Source organism: Colletotrichum paranaense (genome assembly GCF_030867605.1).
Source record: "Colletotrichum paranaense strain IMI 384185 chromosome Unknown Scaffold_8.1, whole genome shotgun sequence".
Classification (NCBI taxonomy): Eukaryota; Fungi; Ascomycota; class Sordariomycetes; order Glomerellales; family Glomerellaceae; genus Colletotrichum; species Colletotrichum paranaense.
The window spans coordinates 412,689-428,717 of record NW_026848966.1 but is presented as its reverse complement, the minus strand read 5'-3'; the positions used below and the strand labels follow the sequence as shown (position 1 = coordinate 428,717).

General features: G+C 53.0%; 4 protein-coding genes across 4 annotated transcripts; 1 reads left to right on the top strand and 3 right to left on the bottom strand.

Annotated features, from left to right (window-relative positions):
* Positions 1-895: 895 nt before the first annotated feature.
* Positions 896-3,187, bottom strand: CPAR01_09995 (sodium symporter family protein; the record flags this gene model as incomplete). Its single annotated transcript, XM_060494258.1, has 5 exons — positions 896-1,208; positions 1,275-2,226; positions 2,283-2,575; positions 2,639-3,048; positions 3,110-3,187. 5 exons carry the CDS (start codon positions 3,185-3,187, stop codon positions 896-898), a joined length of 2,046 nt encoding a protein of 681 aa, XP_060346440.1.
* A 2,794-nt stretch (positions 3,188-5,981) lies between these two features.
* On the bottom strand, positions 5,982-6,167 carry CPAR01_09994 (uncharacterized protein; the record flags this gene model as incomplete). The annotated part of the gene is made up of 1 exon (XM_060494257.1): positions 5,982-6,167. One exon carries the CDS (start codon positions 6,165-6,167, stop codon positions 5,982-5,984), a length of 186 nt encoding a protein of 61 aa, XP_060346439.1.
* Positions 6,168-8,862: 2,695 nt separating this feature from the next.
* CPAR01_09993 (putative effector 14) lies at positions 8,863-9,903 on the bottom strand (the record flags this gene model as incomplete). Its single annotated transcript, XM_060494256.1, has 3 exons — positions 8,863-8,933; positions 8,988-9,292; positions 9,344-9,903. The coding sequence occupies 3 exons, from the start codon at positions 9,901-9,903 to the stop codon at positions 8,863-8,865; spliced, it is 936 nt and encodes a 311-aa protein (XP_060346438.1).
* Positions 9,904-12,354: 2,451 nt separating this feature from the next.
* Positions 12,355-12,793, top strand: CPAR01_09992 (uncharacterized protein; the record flags this gene model as incomplete). Its single annotated transcript, XM_060494255.1, has 2 exons — positions 12,355-12,582; positions 12,629-12,793. Coding segments are annotated over 2 exons (393 nt in total), but the record flags the coding sequence as incomplete, so codon positions are not given.
* Between the last annotated feature and the right edge of the window lie 3,236 nt (positions 12,794-16,029).

Below are 16,029 nucleotides of genomic sequence, written 5' to 3'. Positions count from 1 at the left end.
CCATACTTAATTCATCTTGACCTCAGAAGCATATAGATCTGAACTTTCTTTACCTTGCGTAATATAGTACACTAACTAAATGCCTCACTGAATAGATTGCGGAAGTTCACATTAGCAAAATCCCAACCACTTGAGGGAAAATACCCTCGCCCAGCTGAACGCTAAATGTCGCAATAACTGCTCAAGCTTTGGCTTCAAACTCTCCTCCGATTCATGCCTGTCGCTACTTTCTACTGGAAAGATCCGGCCCAGTCCGCGTCCAGCTGGCCGTGACTCGCGGCTAGAGCATATGAACAGACCCAAGGTCTTGATCTGTAACTTGAGAGCTACGTATCGAACGGTGAAAATTAGGATGAATCTGTCATACGAAAACAAGGGTTCAGAGCCTCAGCGTCGAAGTATTGGAGTGAGCGGAACGGCAATTAATGCTTAATTCGCATCCCTGTCCCCAACCCAGCCGCAGGACCATTCTCCAACGGAAGAAATCTGCTTACTCAGTCTTTCGGCCGAGTTTCTTGAAGTCCATGTTTATGAGTGAGAGGAAATTCGGTGATCGTGTCGTGGCCATGATCCCATAGACTCAAGAGGCCGAGTCAGATACCAGGGTTCGTTCTCTTCGAGCGATTTCATAGTCATTTGCCCATGATTTATCCTCTTATGAATTTGAAAGGATCCAGGCTAAACGAGCTTGGGAATGTGGCATAGATCTAAGCATGAATTTTCTACATTCAGTCCTTCATCAGACGTTGTTTCATTTCTCGGCCTTTCAACCCTGGCTATCACTTCCCGAAAGACACATAATAAACGAGGGTATAACGCAAACCACAACTCCAACCAGCTTCACCCCTTTTTGCAACACATCTGTTTCCCTTCCATTCTCATCAATATCACAAAATCAGGAAGAGATCGTCTCCTTCGTTTCGCCAGTCTTCTCCGGCGTAGCGGCGCCAGGACTAGTCTTCTCGTTGCTGTCATCCTCACCCTCGGTGACGATGGGCAGACGCGTCGGCTTCTTGCCCGTAAGCATAGACCTGAAGGTATGGATGAGGGTGCCGCGGCCCTCAAAGATGGGGAACAGGCCGACGGCGAAGAAGGAACAGAAGATCCAGAGGATGCCGACGACGACCCAGCCGGTGAAGAAGGGCTTGCTGAAGATGTAGCCGGAGCCGTACATGGGCATCGGCCAGAGGATGAGCATAGCGATGGTCCTAATCTTCTTGTCAGTTTTTGACTTCGATGGTAACAAGCAGAAATGCACCAAGAGTGATACTCACATGAAGGCCGTCATGGAGACGGAAATCTTAAAGGCACGCGAGAGCATGGCCTGCTCCTTTTCAAACTCAGCCTGCGACTCCGTGTTGCCGGGCACGTCCTCAAGATCAAGGCCAGCGGCGTTAGCCAGCTCGTGGTCGTCGCCTCTGCGGATCGCCATCATCGACTTCCAGTCGTAGCTGTCCAGGCCAAAGGCCAACGTAAAGACGGGAATCAAAACGATGGGCGAAAGCAGGGCGATGACGTTGCCCGCCAACATGGGGCTGTTGGAACCCGTGCAAGTGACGTCCAGAACGCCGCAAGTCTTCTTGGCCGTGACGAGCCAGCCGATAATGGCGAAGGCGGTGCCAACGATGGGGGTCAGCGTCGCAGCCCACTTGTTCTGGCCCTTCCAGACCAGAGTCAAGGTTGCCGGAATCACAGCCGCGGAGATGAGGACGCCCATCAGCACGTAGAGGTAGCCCATGGAGATACCGTTGTAGAAGAGGCCGACGGAGATGGAGCTGATGATGACGGCGTACACGACGACGCACACGTGGGACATGTAGATGAGCCTCTTGCCGCTGGCATCGGGCTTGAAGTACGTTCGGTAAATATCGTACGTGAAGATGGAAGAGACGGCGATGAGCTCGGCGGAGGAGGCGGAGGTGACGGCCATGAAGATCATGAGAAGGGTCGCGACAGCGCCACCCTTGCCGAGGAGGGCAACGGCGGCGTAGGGGAGGGCGAGGCCGGCGGACACCTCTGCCTCGGTCATGCGGTCGGGGAAGGTGGGGAATCGGGGGTTCGACTCGAGGGCGAGGGCGGAGAGGCCCATGGTGGTTGCGGTCAGCCACGGGATGGCGAACCAGGAGAGACCACCGAGGATGTAGCCCGGAAGAGCGTGAACTGGTGACGCGGCGATGGCCTTGTTGTAGTAGCCGTTATCCAAAAAGACGGTTCCAAAGTTGCCGACTATATCGAGTTTCGTTAAAAGGTGAAGTCTTTGGGAGATGGGAAACGTCACTTACCAATGTTGATAACAAAGAATTCGACACCGCCCTGTGATCTCATCGTCAGGTAGGAGCCCTCGGCGTTACCAGAGACGGGATGTCTTGTAGCGGCCTCAACGAGAAGATCGTAGACCTTGGAAGGGCTGCCGAGGACATCGGAGTTGGCGTAGGTCGTCAGCGAGAAGAGGATAATGATGATGAGCAGGATGAATGTGTGAACCCAATCGGTGAGGAAGGTAGCTTTGAGACCTCCGACAAGGGTGTAAGCAACAACTCCTACGGGGAGCAGGTAAATAGCGGCCACGGTGTTCCTACGATTTCCGTGTCAGTTTCTCCTCATACTCAACCAGAGCTGCCAGGGACTTGTCACTTACATGCCAGTCAAGGCATTGACGGTCGCCGCACCACCGACAATCAGCATCAATGTAACCAAGATGTTCGTCATGAGACCAAAGACAATGAATACAATGTGCGTAGCCGTTCCATATCTAGCCTTGATGACTTCGAGGAACGTGTGGGCGTTGGGTGCTCTGCGCTTGAGCTCAATGGCGAGGGTCGCAAAGAGCAGGATCTGGACAGTCGCGCCCGAGGCGTACCAGAACGGTCCTGAGACACCGTATCGGTAGCACACGCCAGAAGACTGAAGCAGCGTGGCGGCCCAAGTCCATGAAGAAACGACTGCGGAACCGACGAGGCCTGATTTGACTGTTCTACCGGCGGTTGTGAACATCTCGGAAGTCTGCAGCTCCCGGTTGTAGCGCTTGAGCACATAGGTGGTGGCAATCTGCATCATCACAGTCAATCACTCGTGAACACCCTTGGATAACACGCAAGGGTCAACGTACCATGCCAATGGCGAAGAGAAAGCCCACGCCGAGGACGATGCCGTAGCCGACGCCCTGGTTGAGAGCTGCTGTCACCATCTTGGGCCAATTCGTCTGAGGACTCGACTATGTATTGGTGTGAAGCTCAGAGAGAAGCTGCTATACCCTTGAGACAGACACTACTTTCATCCCGACAACTTGGGACCGGCCCTCCTGTATATATGTATCTGCACCGGGGCAAACTTCCCTTACAAGCGAGCACAGTTTGGCCGGCGGCAGCATCGATCCCGAACGTTGTCCTACGGCTATCGGAGCTTAAACTACCGAACCTACCCTTGTCCCATGTGCCAGTCGAGACAACGGTTCGACATTTGCCCCCACTCAGACATGAACAGATACAACTGCCAGGCTAGTTGAGATCGCATCATGGCGTAAAGCTGGCTGGGGATGGAGGGAGGAGTAGCAGCGGGGGGGCCAGAAGAACAGCAAAGGCCAGGGTCAGCCAAATCCTTCAAGATTGTACCTCAACTTTGAGACTTGAGACGAAGTTTGAGTGTAAGAAAGAAAGATAGCGCGGATAGTACATAAGGCACGTCGCTAAGAGGTCGCCCACCACGCATGCACAGAAGCGTACTGGTCATGCAGAGCAGAGAGATAAGGCCAAAATTCAATCAGTCATAGAAATGATGTTGCCGTCTTGCTGCCGTATGCATGTCCCGGACCAATGGCATGTCTTCATAATCTGACAGACGTTAGCCTCTGGTTAGATCTGCGGCCAGTCGGGTGCTAGGGCGTTGCTTGTTTGGGGTAGCATCTGCGTTGGATGGGGCCGTGATACGGCAGGGCGATATCTTTCGGCGGGGAGTTCATGGGTGGATTCACACTTCATGGAGTAAAAAGCGCGTGAATAGCTGCAGGCTTCTGCCGAGACCCCATGTGTCTGACTTTATCAAGACCCAACGGCCGAAGATCGCTTGAGGACTTGGTAATCTTTCGGTTTTAGATTGGGGTTGCATAGAGAGATGACAAAGGAGAAAGGACTGTAACAAGAATTCAACGTTGCGAGAAGAAAATGATTTCCATAAGCCGTCGAGTCAATCTCTAAAGTAAATTCGGTAGCCATTGGGGCTCATCTTGCTGACTTCAGCTGATACGAGAAAGACCTCGTCAATTGGGCTGCTCGGTTTCGCGATGGGTGGTCTGAAAGCCTTTCGCTGACGGCTTGAGGCACACAGGAACGACAGGATGCCAAGCTCGATCTCAGACACAATGATCTGCTAGGTGGCCCGTACGAGGTTTTCCCAGAAACCATTTCCTCTTTGTCTTAAAGCAGCTTTGTGAGGGACAGTCTCGTCTGGTGGAGAGTGGCCGGCGGCCAAGAAACGATAAGAAGCCACGCTACGGCTCCCGCACCGTTCTTCATATCCCGAGGCGCTGGCTCGAGGGCAGAAAGGCAGAACGGATAAGTAATAGGCGTCGCCGGGTGGTTGACATCAGAGTTCGCGTCGAGGTTGCAAATCGTGCGCCGGTATCAGCGAGAGGTTGACAGGGAGAGAGATAAGAAAACGCGATGCGTGTGGATGGCGTGGAGAGCCACGGAGTTATTACACCCCGGTCCATGCACGGGCCACTCACAAAAGAGATCTCCGCAGCTCTCACTCTCACTCTCACTCTCTAGACATGTGGGAGGGGCGGTATATCTCTGTACATCACGATTGATATTACCATCAAACTATTCGATATCTTGTTTGAGACGGTATCAATCGCTATGATATATACTATATTACCAAATAGTCATCCTTGGTATTGTCGTGGTGATTTTTTGACTTAAGTCCGAGTTCCTGGCTTACACTTGAATTCCATAGCCAAGAGCAATACTCAGCGATAGTCAGGTCAAGCTTTTGGCAAAGCATTTTCCCAAGAGGAACCAAGAAAAATGTGGCTCCGCTGTGGATAACTTACACCTTGGCTTTTGGTCGCGCCCCGTCCTATCAGCCTGCGATGACTTGACATCTCAGCTCCTAAGACATATGCAACCCATTACCAGTGGTATAAGTCAAAATTATCATGAGGGTTTATTCACAGGTTCGAAGTTGACTTACAGCTTGTATCATGTCACCAACATATCCAAACTGCGTGGCCATCCCGCGCATGTCTCAGAGGCCCTGCATGCCAAGAACCAGGACGTCTGCGCAGGTGATATCATGCAAGCCACCGACTTCGCAGCTTCGAATACCTGGCCAGGCGTCAGAACAATGAATAAACATCGCAAGACGACATCGCAAGACGAATACTAGCCAAGTACTCTTACATCGTCTCCAAGTAATGGGGTCCGAAAAGCCTGAGCCTTGAAGCAAAATCCCCCATGCCCCCCGCCCCCGGAAGACCGGGTGAGAGGCTACTCCTGCCGCCCTGAGACAGCGACTTCACCACGACTATAGACTAGCAGTGATCAAGCCGCCGGCCTGGGTCAGGGTGCATGAGCTTACATGGGAGCATGTGCCCGCGGCCAAGCCTCCGGGCCCAGATTCTGCGCGACAGTTTCCCCAGATCTGCCAACATATGCCTTATCCCGATTCGGTGGACATAGGTAGTAGTAACGGCGAGTAATGGCAGCTGAGTTGTGTCTGACATCCTCCGTCTTCGGCCATCATCATCTTTGGTATTCACTCCTGGTGTGAAGACTGATGAACGAGAACATGAGCTCGACGACCATATCGCCGACGGCAGCAAAGATTTGAGATGTACCATGAGTACCGGGTATCTGCTTCTGTCTCTTCCTATTCGTGAAAGTCATAGTTATCCAGTTCGATAGGTACTATTGGCGTGTCAGCACATCACCAACATCAGCTCCTTGAAGGACTCTTTGCTCAATAACAAGCTTGTCCCGATCCTACATCCCATTGCTACTCCTTAGCACACTCCTAACCTTCTGGGCAGATCGCTTGTCCGTTTTACTCAAGTGGACAGCCATGGGGTGAGTATATCTCCTCAAATCATTCATCACCTCTTCTTCTGGCAGATGGGCACCTTCGTCGAGGATGTCGACTGGTCCTGACAGGGACTTTTTCGTTGCCATCTCTAGGCTGTATTACCGCGCCACAAGAAGTCAGTCTCTGAACAAGTCTTTCACGCAATGATGATCAAACGATACATGGAGTTGTCTGCTGAAGCAAAAACCTCCCCTTACACGGCTGTCTCTCGATCGCTAGTCCGTAAATTCTGACGCCGTGATGATATGAGGTAGGCTACCGTGCCAGCTTCGTCATATCTAGGCCACATTTGCCTGCCTTCACAGTCGACTTCATTATCAATCAAATCTTAGATAGAGGGCGTGTATTAACAGCACGAAAATAATAGAAGCACGCGATGGCGACTCTTGAGGGAAAGTGAATAGGAGGAGCCGCTACACTAGTCTCGCTGCCAGGGATTGATCTAGAGCAATGAAGTGAAAAGGGTTCGAAAATCCCGCGAGTCTGATCCGGAAACGAGAAGAGTTACCACCCATAGGATGAGAAATGAAGAGACAGGCTTCTTCGGCGCTTCATATATGCCAGGCCATATCGAATGTGAAGTCTTCTCTTCGTCGTCCGCAACTTAGCCGATGTCATTCCCGATCCTTGGCGATGCCTCGCTAGATTCCGCGCAGGAGTCCTTTGCTTACACGGAGAAGCACTCGGCTCGCTGAACCATGTCGTATCTGACTTCAGCGGTGGGAGTCCGGCGCAGGCCATCCTCCAGAAGCCAGAGGCGTGTGTCTTCGACGTTTTTGCCCTGTTGCTCATGGGAGGAGAGTCGCCGGCTTCATCTTTGGTGAGTAGAATCCCAATTTCCTGTTCGCTTTTCTAAGCCTTGAGTCAGTATGATACGAAACTCTGAGCTCTGTTGAGCGGATGGCGTTTGTAGCAATCGGACCTGGTGTGTCGGGCTGGTTTCAAGTTCGATTATGGACGGGAGGTACGGATATCGACGGCGGGGTGCTGGGTAGGGCACCTATGTACCTAGATACGTGCCATATCCAAATGGCTATCAACCATTATCATGCCTAAGACGATGCGTGAAACGAAGTATTAGAGAGCCGTCAGCAGAGGCATTCATATGCCCGAGGCTTACATCTAAACGAAACAACGGTCAGCAACATATAAAACCTGTAACAAAATACCCTTCTCACGCACAAGAGCTTATTAGCATCAATCAACTCCTCGATATGCCGATCCAAAAAAGACACCACGAAATGAGAAATCTTGATCAAAAATCATGGAAAAAACATGCACATACCCACAGCGCTCGAGGTAAATGAATTAGTCCTCATCGCCGCGCAACCCTCTCATCGTCTCCCTTTCTCCCAAACATCCAAAACCCTAGAAAAACCAAACTATCCTCCCACATACCCGTCAACCCCCTCCCCTATCTTCAAAGCTTCCCATCTACTCGAACAAGGCCATGTCAGCCATCTACACGCGGATAGTACAAAGTCGCAGATTGAAAGAAACGACGTTAAACCACCACCTAACACCCCCACATCCAACCATCCCATCCACTGGCACCGTCCGAACCCACATCGTTCTTCACAGCCATCAGCCGCAGCAGCACGTTTCACAATGCCGTTGGAGACTTGGGCTCAGGGGCGGACCACACTGCCACACGGCGGGAACACACGCGCCATCAGGTGGCGGTGCGTTATCAGGAGTATATGCTGTCGACGAGTTGAAAAGAAGAATGCATCCCCTCTTGCGAGCCTGGCTGTCAGTGGTGTTCGCCTTCCAAGCCCGCATTTACTTGAAGATCCAGTATCAGAATGTTTGGGACACAACAGCCGACCTACTACAATCACTTTGTGCGGCACTCTCGACCATAACCACGCACTTCGAGTCCTTGAGTCCTTGCACACCGGAGCAGCCGATATGTGCACCAACGAAACGTCACTTCACAACGGCGCACGCAACACGACACAAGACACAGTCGAATTGACGAGCCAGCGAGACCTGGCAGTATGACGCAGTAATCCTATTCAGTACCGAGGATACATGTGTATCAAGAAAGAGGAAGAGACACCAGACACAAACAGCGAACATCACTCAAGTCTTCACTTCACGACCGATTTGTCCTCGAGAACATATCTTGCGAAACCATAAAAATCATGGATTCCATTGCCTAGCCTCCCTAAACCCGAAATTCAAGTCGAAGAAGAACCATAGGTACAGAGAACCAAAAGAGTCATAAACAGGGTGCCGGGATTTCACCCAGGCAGATTCATAACCCAGACGCCTGTCAAGTGACAGACCGGGTAAATGACTGCAAGGGACAAAACAACCAGGCCAAGAATCGAAAAAGAAGAGCAAAATGCAATGTTCCATGGTGGGTTGGTTCCCTTTCCCCAAAATGATTTTCTTTGTTCCACGCCAGATCCGTAAATGCATCATCATCAATGTCCAGTTGTCCTTGAATCATGGTCTCGGCCGGCGCAAAAAAGACGTTTGATTTTCCCATCACGCGAGTGCCTTGAGGAAGTTTTCGTATGAAGAGAATAGTTGCCCATGCCATTCGTGGGCGACCAAAGCGCATGATTCAAAGGGTCCCAGGAGAGGGACGAGGAGATCGAAAAAAGGTCAAGCGATCTCCTGTTAAAGTACAGCGGTAGAAGAGAAGAAATGCCTCGCTAATGCGACGGAGCTCATCCGCACTCGTACCCGGTGGCCGTGTCGCAAACAAAACCCAGTTATGCTTCAAGCGGGCAACACGAAGGGTGCAAATGCAGTTGCGTGTCACGACACTTAGGCGACGTTGACGGTGGCGGCGTTGCCGGGAGGCAGGACGTTCTTGTCAAAGCTACCGATAACGTTGCCTGTACCATCGTCAATATTGTACAAGTGGAAGATATGGGAAAAGATCAACTTACCCTGGGACTTGTAGTTGCAGACGGTGTACCAGCTGCCAATGGAGCTGAGGGTACCGGCAGCGCAGTAGTAGACACCGCAGCCAACCTTGGTGGTGTCAACCCAGACCAACTGGGAGAAGTGACCCCACTGAAGGAAGTTGGTCATGTCAGGGCTGGCTTGGCCGTAGCCGGTGTAGAGGTTGAGCTCGCCGTTGTACCACTGCTCGGTGATGGCACGCTGAGCAGCCTTGGCCTCACCCAAGTTCTCGGAGCCAGTGGCACCCCACATGGCGAGGTTCTGGCCGTAACCGCCACCACCAGTAGTCCTAGATCAAGGTTAGAGACGGAATGGATCCATGGTTCTCATCGGTACTTACATGTCGTGCTCGAAGACGCAGGTCTTGGCAGTGATGAGAGCGTAGCTGGCAAGGTCGGCATCCCAGGTCAGAGCGGGAGCGGAGTGGTTGGTGCGGTGGATGTTGTGAGCATCAATGGCGGCAGTCTGAAGGTCGCTGACGGTGGCAGCGGTGCTGGGGGTAGACTGGGTAGTCTCGACGACGGAAGCGACGGGAGCAGCAGAAGAGGAGGCAGCGGGCTCCGAAGCGACGGGCTGCTCGACAACCGGCTCAGGGGTGGGAGTGGGAGTAGGAGTGGGAGTGGGAGTCGGGGTGGGAGTCGGGGTGGTGGAAGCCTTGGGAGTGCGAGAGCGGCGCTTGGTGGTGATGGTAGAGAAGACAGGCGCGGGCGCAGGGGTCTCCTCAACCTTGGGGGGAAGGCTGCTGGAAGGAGTGGCAGCGGGAGTCTCGATGGGGACGCCCTCGGTGACGGTGACGGTCACGTAGGTGATGTCCAAGACGGTCTCCATAGCACGGGGGTCGATGGCGGCACCCATGGCCAGGACGGCGCCAGTGGCGGCAAGAACGATGGAAGACTTCATTTTAAAGGTTGAATTGTGAAATCAACGAGAATAAGTCTGAACGATGGTTAGCTTCGCCCGGCGAAGTGGTGTTATCTGAGTGAATGAAGATGAAGCGAAGGGAAGTGAGTGAAGTGAAATAAATGAAGGAAAGTGCGAATAAGCGCTGGCTTGCCGAGGAAAAAAGAGTGTGATGAATAAGGGTAAGACAAGCATCTCGAGCAACATCAGGAAACACCAGCCTGATATATGTCCTTCGTGAGGTGACGAGACTCAGCCTTAGTCGCACGCTGGCACGCCAGCTGACACGACTCGATGCCATCGACCCGGGCCCAGGCGAACTCGTTGTTCAACCAAGCGTGAGTCAAGTGGGCACACGTGTCGGGCGAGACAATGAACAAAGGTCTTTGTCCATTGTCGGCAGCAGCGGGCTGTATCGCGATGGCATTTGACTGTCTTGAAAACGGCGTTCCAAACAATGCCATTGACGCGATAGGAATGAAGAGATGGTGGGGAATGTGGGGAGGAAGGAAGTCTGGATCAGTGCCACTTACCTTTTTTTGAGTTTTTGATGTCTTGAAGAGATTCGCGGAATCTGACTACCGGGGATCTACTCCGAAGGTGGTAGTTGTGTTGGGAAGAATTTGTGAGTTGGTTTGTCGGAGGCAAATAAATTCCCGTGAGGTAATTCTCAGAGCCAGCTGTGTGGTGATCGAGCACTGCTGATACGGTTCCGTCAAGGACCTAGTGGTGTTGTAGAAAGAGTGTGGTTGAACAACGGTTGTGTTGTTGAAGTTGGGAAGGAGTGACCGGTCGGAAGTCGTAAAATCTTTTTTTTGGGTGGTGAGCCGGAAAAAAAGAATTCTCGTGAGAAAAGTTGCGAAGGAGTGACAAGAAGCCTGATGCTTGTGGTTTTTGGGTAGAGAACGTGAAGAGGTATCGGGATCCGTAAGGAATGTCGAGAGCCTATCCTTCTATCCTGGAAGGTTGAGGGTGCAGGAAAAGAGGGGATTCGAGGTCGGGACCCGGGGGCGATGTGATTGGTTTTAAAAGGAATGGACGGTGTCGAACAGACACGATGGCGACCGAGGCCTGGGCGGGAGAAGAGAAGGGGGGTGAAGGGGGTCGAACGAAGTGGTCTCCTGGGAGTGGTGAAGCAAGAAGGAGAGACAAGATGTTCTGGATGGCGACGTCTGGCTACTAAAAGGGAGCGGACAGGACGACGGAAATCCGCGCGACTGGGATCGAGGGACTGGGCGGAGAGGGACTAGAGTCTGAGCGTTGGGTCCAGTGCAAGTCTAGTCCTGACAAGGGTAGAATCCAGGGCAGCCGGGGGGGAGGCGATGTGCAGTGTTGGCGAGGATGTTGGTGTGCGTGGGTTGTACCACGGACCGTGGATAGCGCCTGGGCTAGGTTGCTGAATGGTGATATTGCCGGTGGACTGTGGTGGTTGAGTTGACGGGGTCGAAATGACTACCGCTGCGTGAGTGTGGATATGAAGGCGACAGTTGGGGTGTGAGAAAGTGAGCGTGTGAGGAGTGAGTGAATCAGTGAGTGAGTGTGGAGGTTGAGATGAGTGGTGTGAGGTCTAGGTTGGCGCTGGATGCTGCCCTGGCGCGTGGAGAGGTGTGAGATTTGCGAGTTACATTACTCCGTAGAACACTGGCGTAGAAAATGAGCGACCTTACGAACGCAGGACGGGACGACGGGAGTGCAAAGTGAACCCTGCAGGAAGGAACGAACAAACACTGTTGCTGCGTTGCAGGCTACAGGCTACGGCGCAGATTCAAGAGCCAAGAAGCGTGACGAGGGTCAAGTGTTCGTGGTCCGTGGGAGCGGGATCCGGCCAGAAAAGGTGGAGGCAACGGTGATGAAGGGCGATGACCTGGAGGCGAGACAAGCAAAGCAAGAGCTGCGCAGGCCCAAAAAGAAATTGGTCTTGTTTGGTTTGTCCGGGGTCACGATGAACTGTGGAAGGGAAGGGACGAACTATGTTGCTCCTGCACTCTGCAGCGTGTGCCCGGTGTAAGTGGGAGGGGTGTATTGGAGATTGAATCGAGGTTCTGCGGGGGTGGACGTATCATTCCCCTCCCCCTCCTCCACTACCATTCAAGGGAAGGAAGGAACGGATTTTGGTGAATGTAGAGGCAATAGAAGGAAGGAAGGGACGGAAGAGAGGGAAGGACCAACAATGGCTTTTCGAACGGTCCCTTCTCACTTCCACCCTCGGGAACATACGTCAATGCCTTAGCTAATATTAGGCAAGTAGCTACGATTACCTATGTCCAGTCCCCCGAAAAGATGCACATGTCGATTGATCTTCATGGGAGAAGGCATCAAGGCGGGTAGGAACAAAGTCAAAATACTTTATTTCATCCTGGCGACTGGGGGAACAGACCTCGACAGCAGCACAGGCTGCACGGCAACAGTAGGAACAGCAGTACGGAGTAGAACTAGCAGCACAATGCTGAAATACGCCTCACCGATGGTCAGCTCGTCAGCGCAGCATGCACTGCAGCACCTCAGCTCACCTTATCCAGGGTTCTGCCTCCCATCTCGCACCATGCAACGAGCAGATCCTCGCATCTTGGCTCCTCCCATCGCGGCACCGCAATGCACCTTGGTCTAGATGATGTCTATCACTGGGTCAGCTTCCCGATCGAGAGAGGCCGATTTTTCCGGTCCAGATTACTGCATGCGGTGAGTCTGCACGCCTAGATGAGGGCAATTATACAACATGATCTAGACATCGATCCCTTGTTGTTCTCTTGATTTCATCACGCCCTCTGATACGGGTATGCGTAAACGTGGACAGCAAAGGTCAACCCCTCACCATGACAACGGGTCTCTACCACAAATGTCAAGCCAAGGTGTATCAAGGAGCGGATTCAAGCGTCAAGCTGAAGCCTGAGAGTCAGCTACCCTGCTGAGTCCTGGATCCCGATGCCCTTTCGTCGTCAGTGCCGGCGACAGCGCGCTCCCGTCCCTGTGCCCTCAGCTTGTTCAAAAATCACCGCAACGGCCTTGGCTGACTAGTACCATGATACCAGCACAGATGACACTATCAACTTGTCCGCAATTGTAAGTGGAATCACGATAGGGAGGGGGTCGAATGGAGGGGGAAAAGGGGCTTGCAGATTCCCCAGCGCCTGTTTCTTTGGTTTAGTTGTTGCCAATACCAGCTAGCGCACCTTCGCTCCGCCTCTCGTCCCGGCGCCTCGTTCCTGCCACGCACACCCCTTCCATTCACCCCCTCCCTTACTCTTTCCTCCCATGGGACGATGAGATGGATGTTGCCCTCCCGCCCACGTCCCGACTCCTGGTCTCCCGGCATCTCTGGCCAATCCCCAAGCAGCAGCATGCAGTAGCCTCGTCCCATTGGTTCAACACCAACGGCTGACCGAGCCGGTGCCTTGCAGATGCAGTCGTTCTTGCCCTGATTGCTGCAAGGGTCTGCTGGGCGTCTCCATCAAACAGCCACTTGGCCCGGGGAGATCCACCAGTCTGAAACGGCCTTAATTTCGGTGGGGACCCGTTCATCCAGTCTTTCCGCGAATTGCTCAAAGCGTTGCGTGGACTGTGAACTGTGCACCTTTCTATGGATTCTTTCCATTCTGCCAGACTCACCAAAGTGCCACAGAAGTGTTTCTCTGTTTCTATGATTTCTCTCGTTGCCGCCCATTTCACACTGTTTCCTCTCTGTCTCTCGTAGTCTGTCTCCCGAGCAATGGCCCAAGCCATGGCGCTTTCACCGGGTCGATCGCTGCAACGCTGAGGACTACGTATACGCACGCTCACACGCTGTACTCCTGTCAACCATCCCCGGTCGGCAGTCTGCGTTAAACTTTACTCCCGCATCACCTTGGCCGTCTCTTCCGCTGTCTCGCCAAATGACCTCATTATACTTCGTGGAGACTTTTGTTGGCCCCCTCTCCACATCACCATCTGTGCCGCTTCTGTCATCCTGTCAGCGTCTCATCGCACACGACGCATCTCTTGACGTCTGATTACCGATGACGACCAACCAGGAACAAAACCTGGCATCCTGGTACAGCACTCACGATGAGCGAGATGAAGCTGCAAAATTTTCCGGCCGCCCACTACAGCAACATCATGCTGCCTTTCCGGGGTAGAGGAGCAGAAGCAGGAACCGATACGGATCCCTCTCTCATTATCAGCTATGGGCAGTGGGCACGGTTCATGGACGCCGAAGCGGATCCTCACTTACACCGATAACTTCCATTCTCGATTGCTCCCAAGGAGCCTTGATGAAGGAGAAGGGGGCAAGAAGCTTTCCATGCCATGCTTCCCCAGGGTGCAAGCCGCGTGGTGTTGCTCGCCGAACTACAGGATACGCAATGATTGCCATGCACCCAAGGACGCCTCTTCAGCTAGAGAGTCCGCGTGTCCATTTCAAAGGCGTTCTTTTGGTGCGGCGACCGCCGAAGAGGAAACTGTTCATTCGTCTGAGCGCTGCATGACTTCCGACGGCAGCGGGACACTAATGCCATCACTTACACCACGCACGGCCGACCACAAGAAATATGTCGTGGTTTAGGATGACTCGGGCTCCGGAGTTTGGCACCTGACCACTCGGAGAGATGCAAAAGACGCAATGGATCACGGCAGAAACGATGGCATAAGTCAACGGTCGCTTCAGAATCGTCTCCCGCTGCACTTGACGTTAGTCCCCGCGTGGGCAGCATCTTCCAACGACCAAAGTTTGAGACGGTCTTCTCCCGAAAGCCAATCTGCCCCCCCCTCTTCGCCAGACTGGAGCCGTGATCAGCAGTATTGATCGAGATGGCGTATGTGACAGACAGCCAGCACAGCTGATTTATTCTCCATCGAACAGTCCCGCCTTCTTGGCGACCAGTCCCTAACAAACTCGGGTGGCCAATGCCGTAAGAAAAACCACAGACACCAGGCCTTTTCATAATTCAACCATTGTCACCTAGTAGCCTGTTAGGGACGACACTCCCATCATCCGCGTGACTTTAGTACCTCATACTATCTGACGTGGTAGCCTCGAGCTGAAAGGGTCTGGAAACTGAGCTGTGCTAAGCTATCCGTACAGGCATACAACGCAACATAGCGACGAGACGTTGGGCTAGTCCGCCGATGATAGCTCGGAAGTTCCCTCCCCTGCACATGGGAGGTGCACAGATGCATTCCCCGACAGTAGTTGAATGCAACCTTGCCAATCGCCAATGACACTTAGATCCTGAAGCATAGAGCTTCATCTCTTGTTCTCCAACTTCTCTCAGATGAAAATGTAATCCCTCCAAGGATTCGTACGCGGGATGGTATACTCCGTACTACAGCTTAGATATTGGTTTTCATTCTGCAGGCTTCCAGCGGCTTAACCTACAACCCATGTGGTGAAACTAATTGCGGAGACGAGGGGACGTCTCCGACATCGCTATCCTAGACCGCCAGTGCCTGACCGCCAGGGAACCCCCTCTGTCTTTGTCGGTTCATCTCATTTCTCTATGCAAATGAACGCAAAGCTATCAGATAATGAGACGTTTCTCTCCCCTGCTGTTCGCGGTCCAACCACACTCAGTCATGGCGCGGGCACGACCATCGAGATAGCGGGACAGGGTTCAGAGAGGACCACCTTGAGGTTGCGCACCCACCAGGAAATGAGGTGTCGTTTACTTCCAGGGCACCAAACATCCTTAATTTTGACCCAGGAGATTTTGGTGAGAGTTTTTTTCTTCTCTGCCCGGCGGCCCTCTTTTTACCACTGCCGGCGAACCGCGGGCCTTGCGGCACATCATGTCAGCGTTCAGACCGTCCGTCTCCGGGGAAGACGGCATCTCCATTATGGATCCCAAGATCTGAAGACCCGGCCGCTGCTAGAGCACAAGGCTATCACCAGATTGCGGATACCAACATCGGCTCATCTCCATCCCATCCCGGGCAAGCTAATGCCGCACAAGACATTTAGTGACTAGCGCCGCTTGCTTGCTTGTTGGGCTGCGAATCCTTTCAGAGCAAATCTGGGAAAAGAGCGCCAGCTCTGTCTTGAACCGCCAGCCGTAAACAGAGCCGGTTGACGGCCTCGTTTACCAGAACGAGAGAAGCAGAACACCAAGCCTTCTGTCTGGATTTTACCGTCCAAAGTGCATCCGGTTGGCTGAG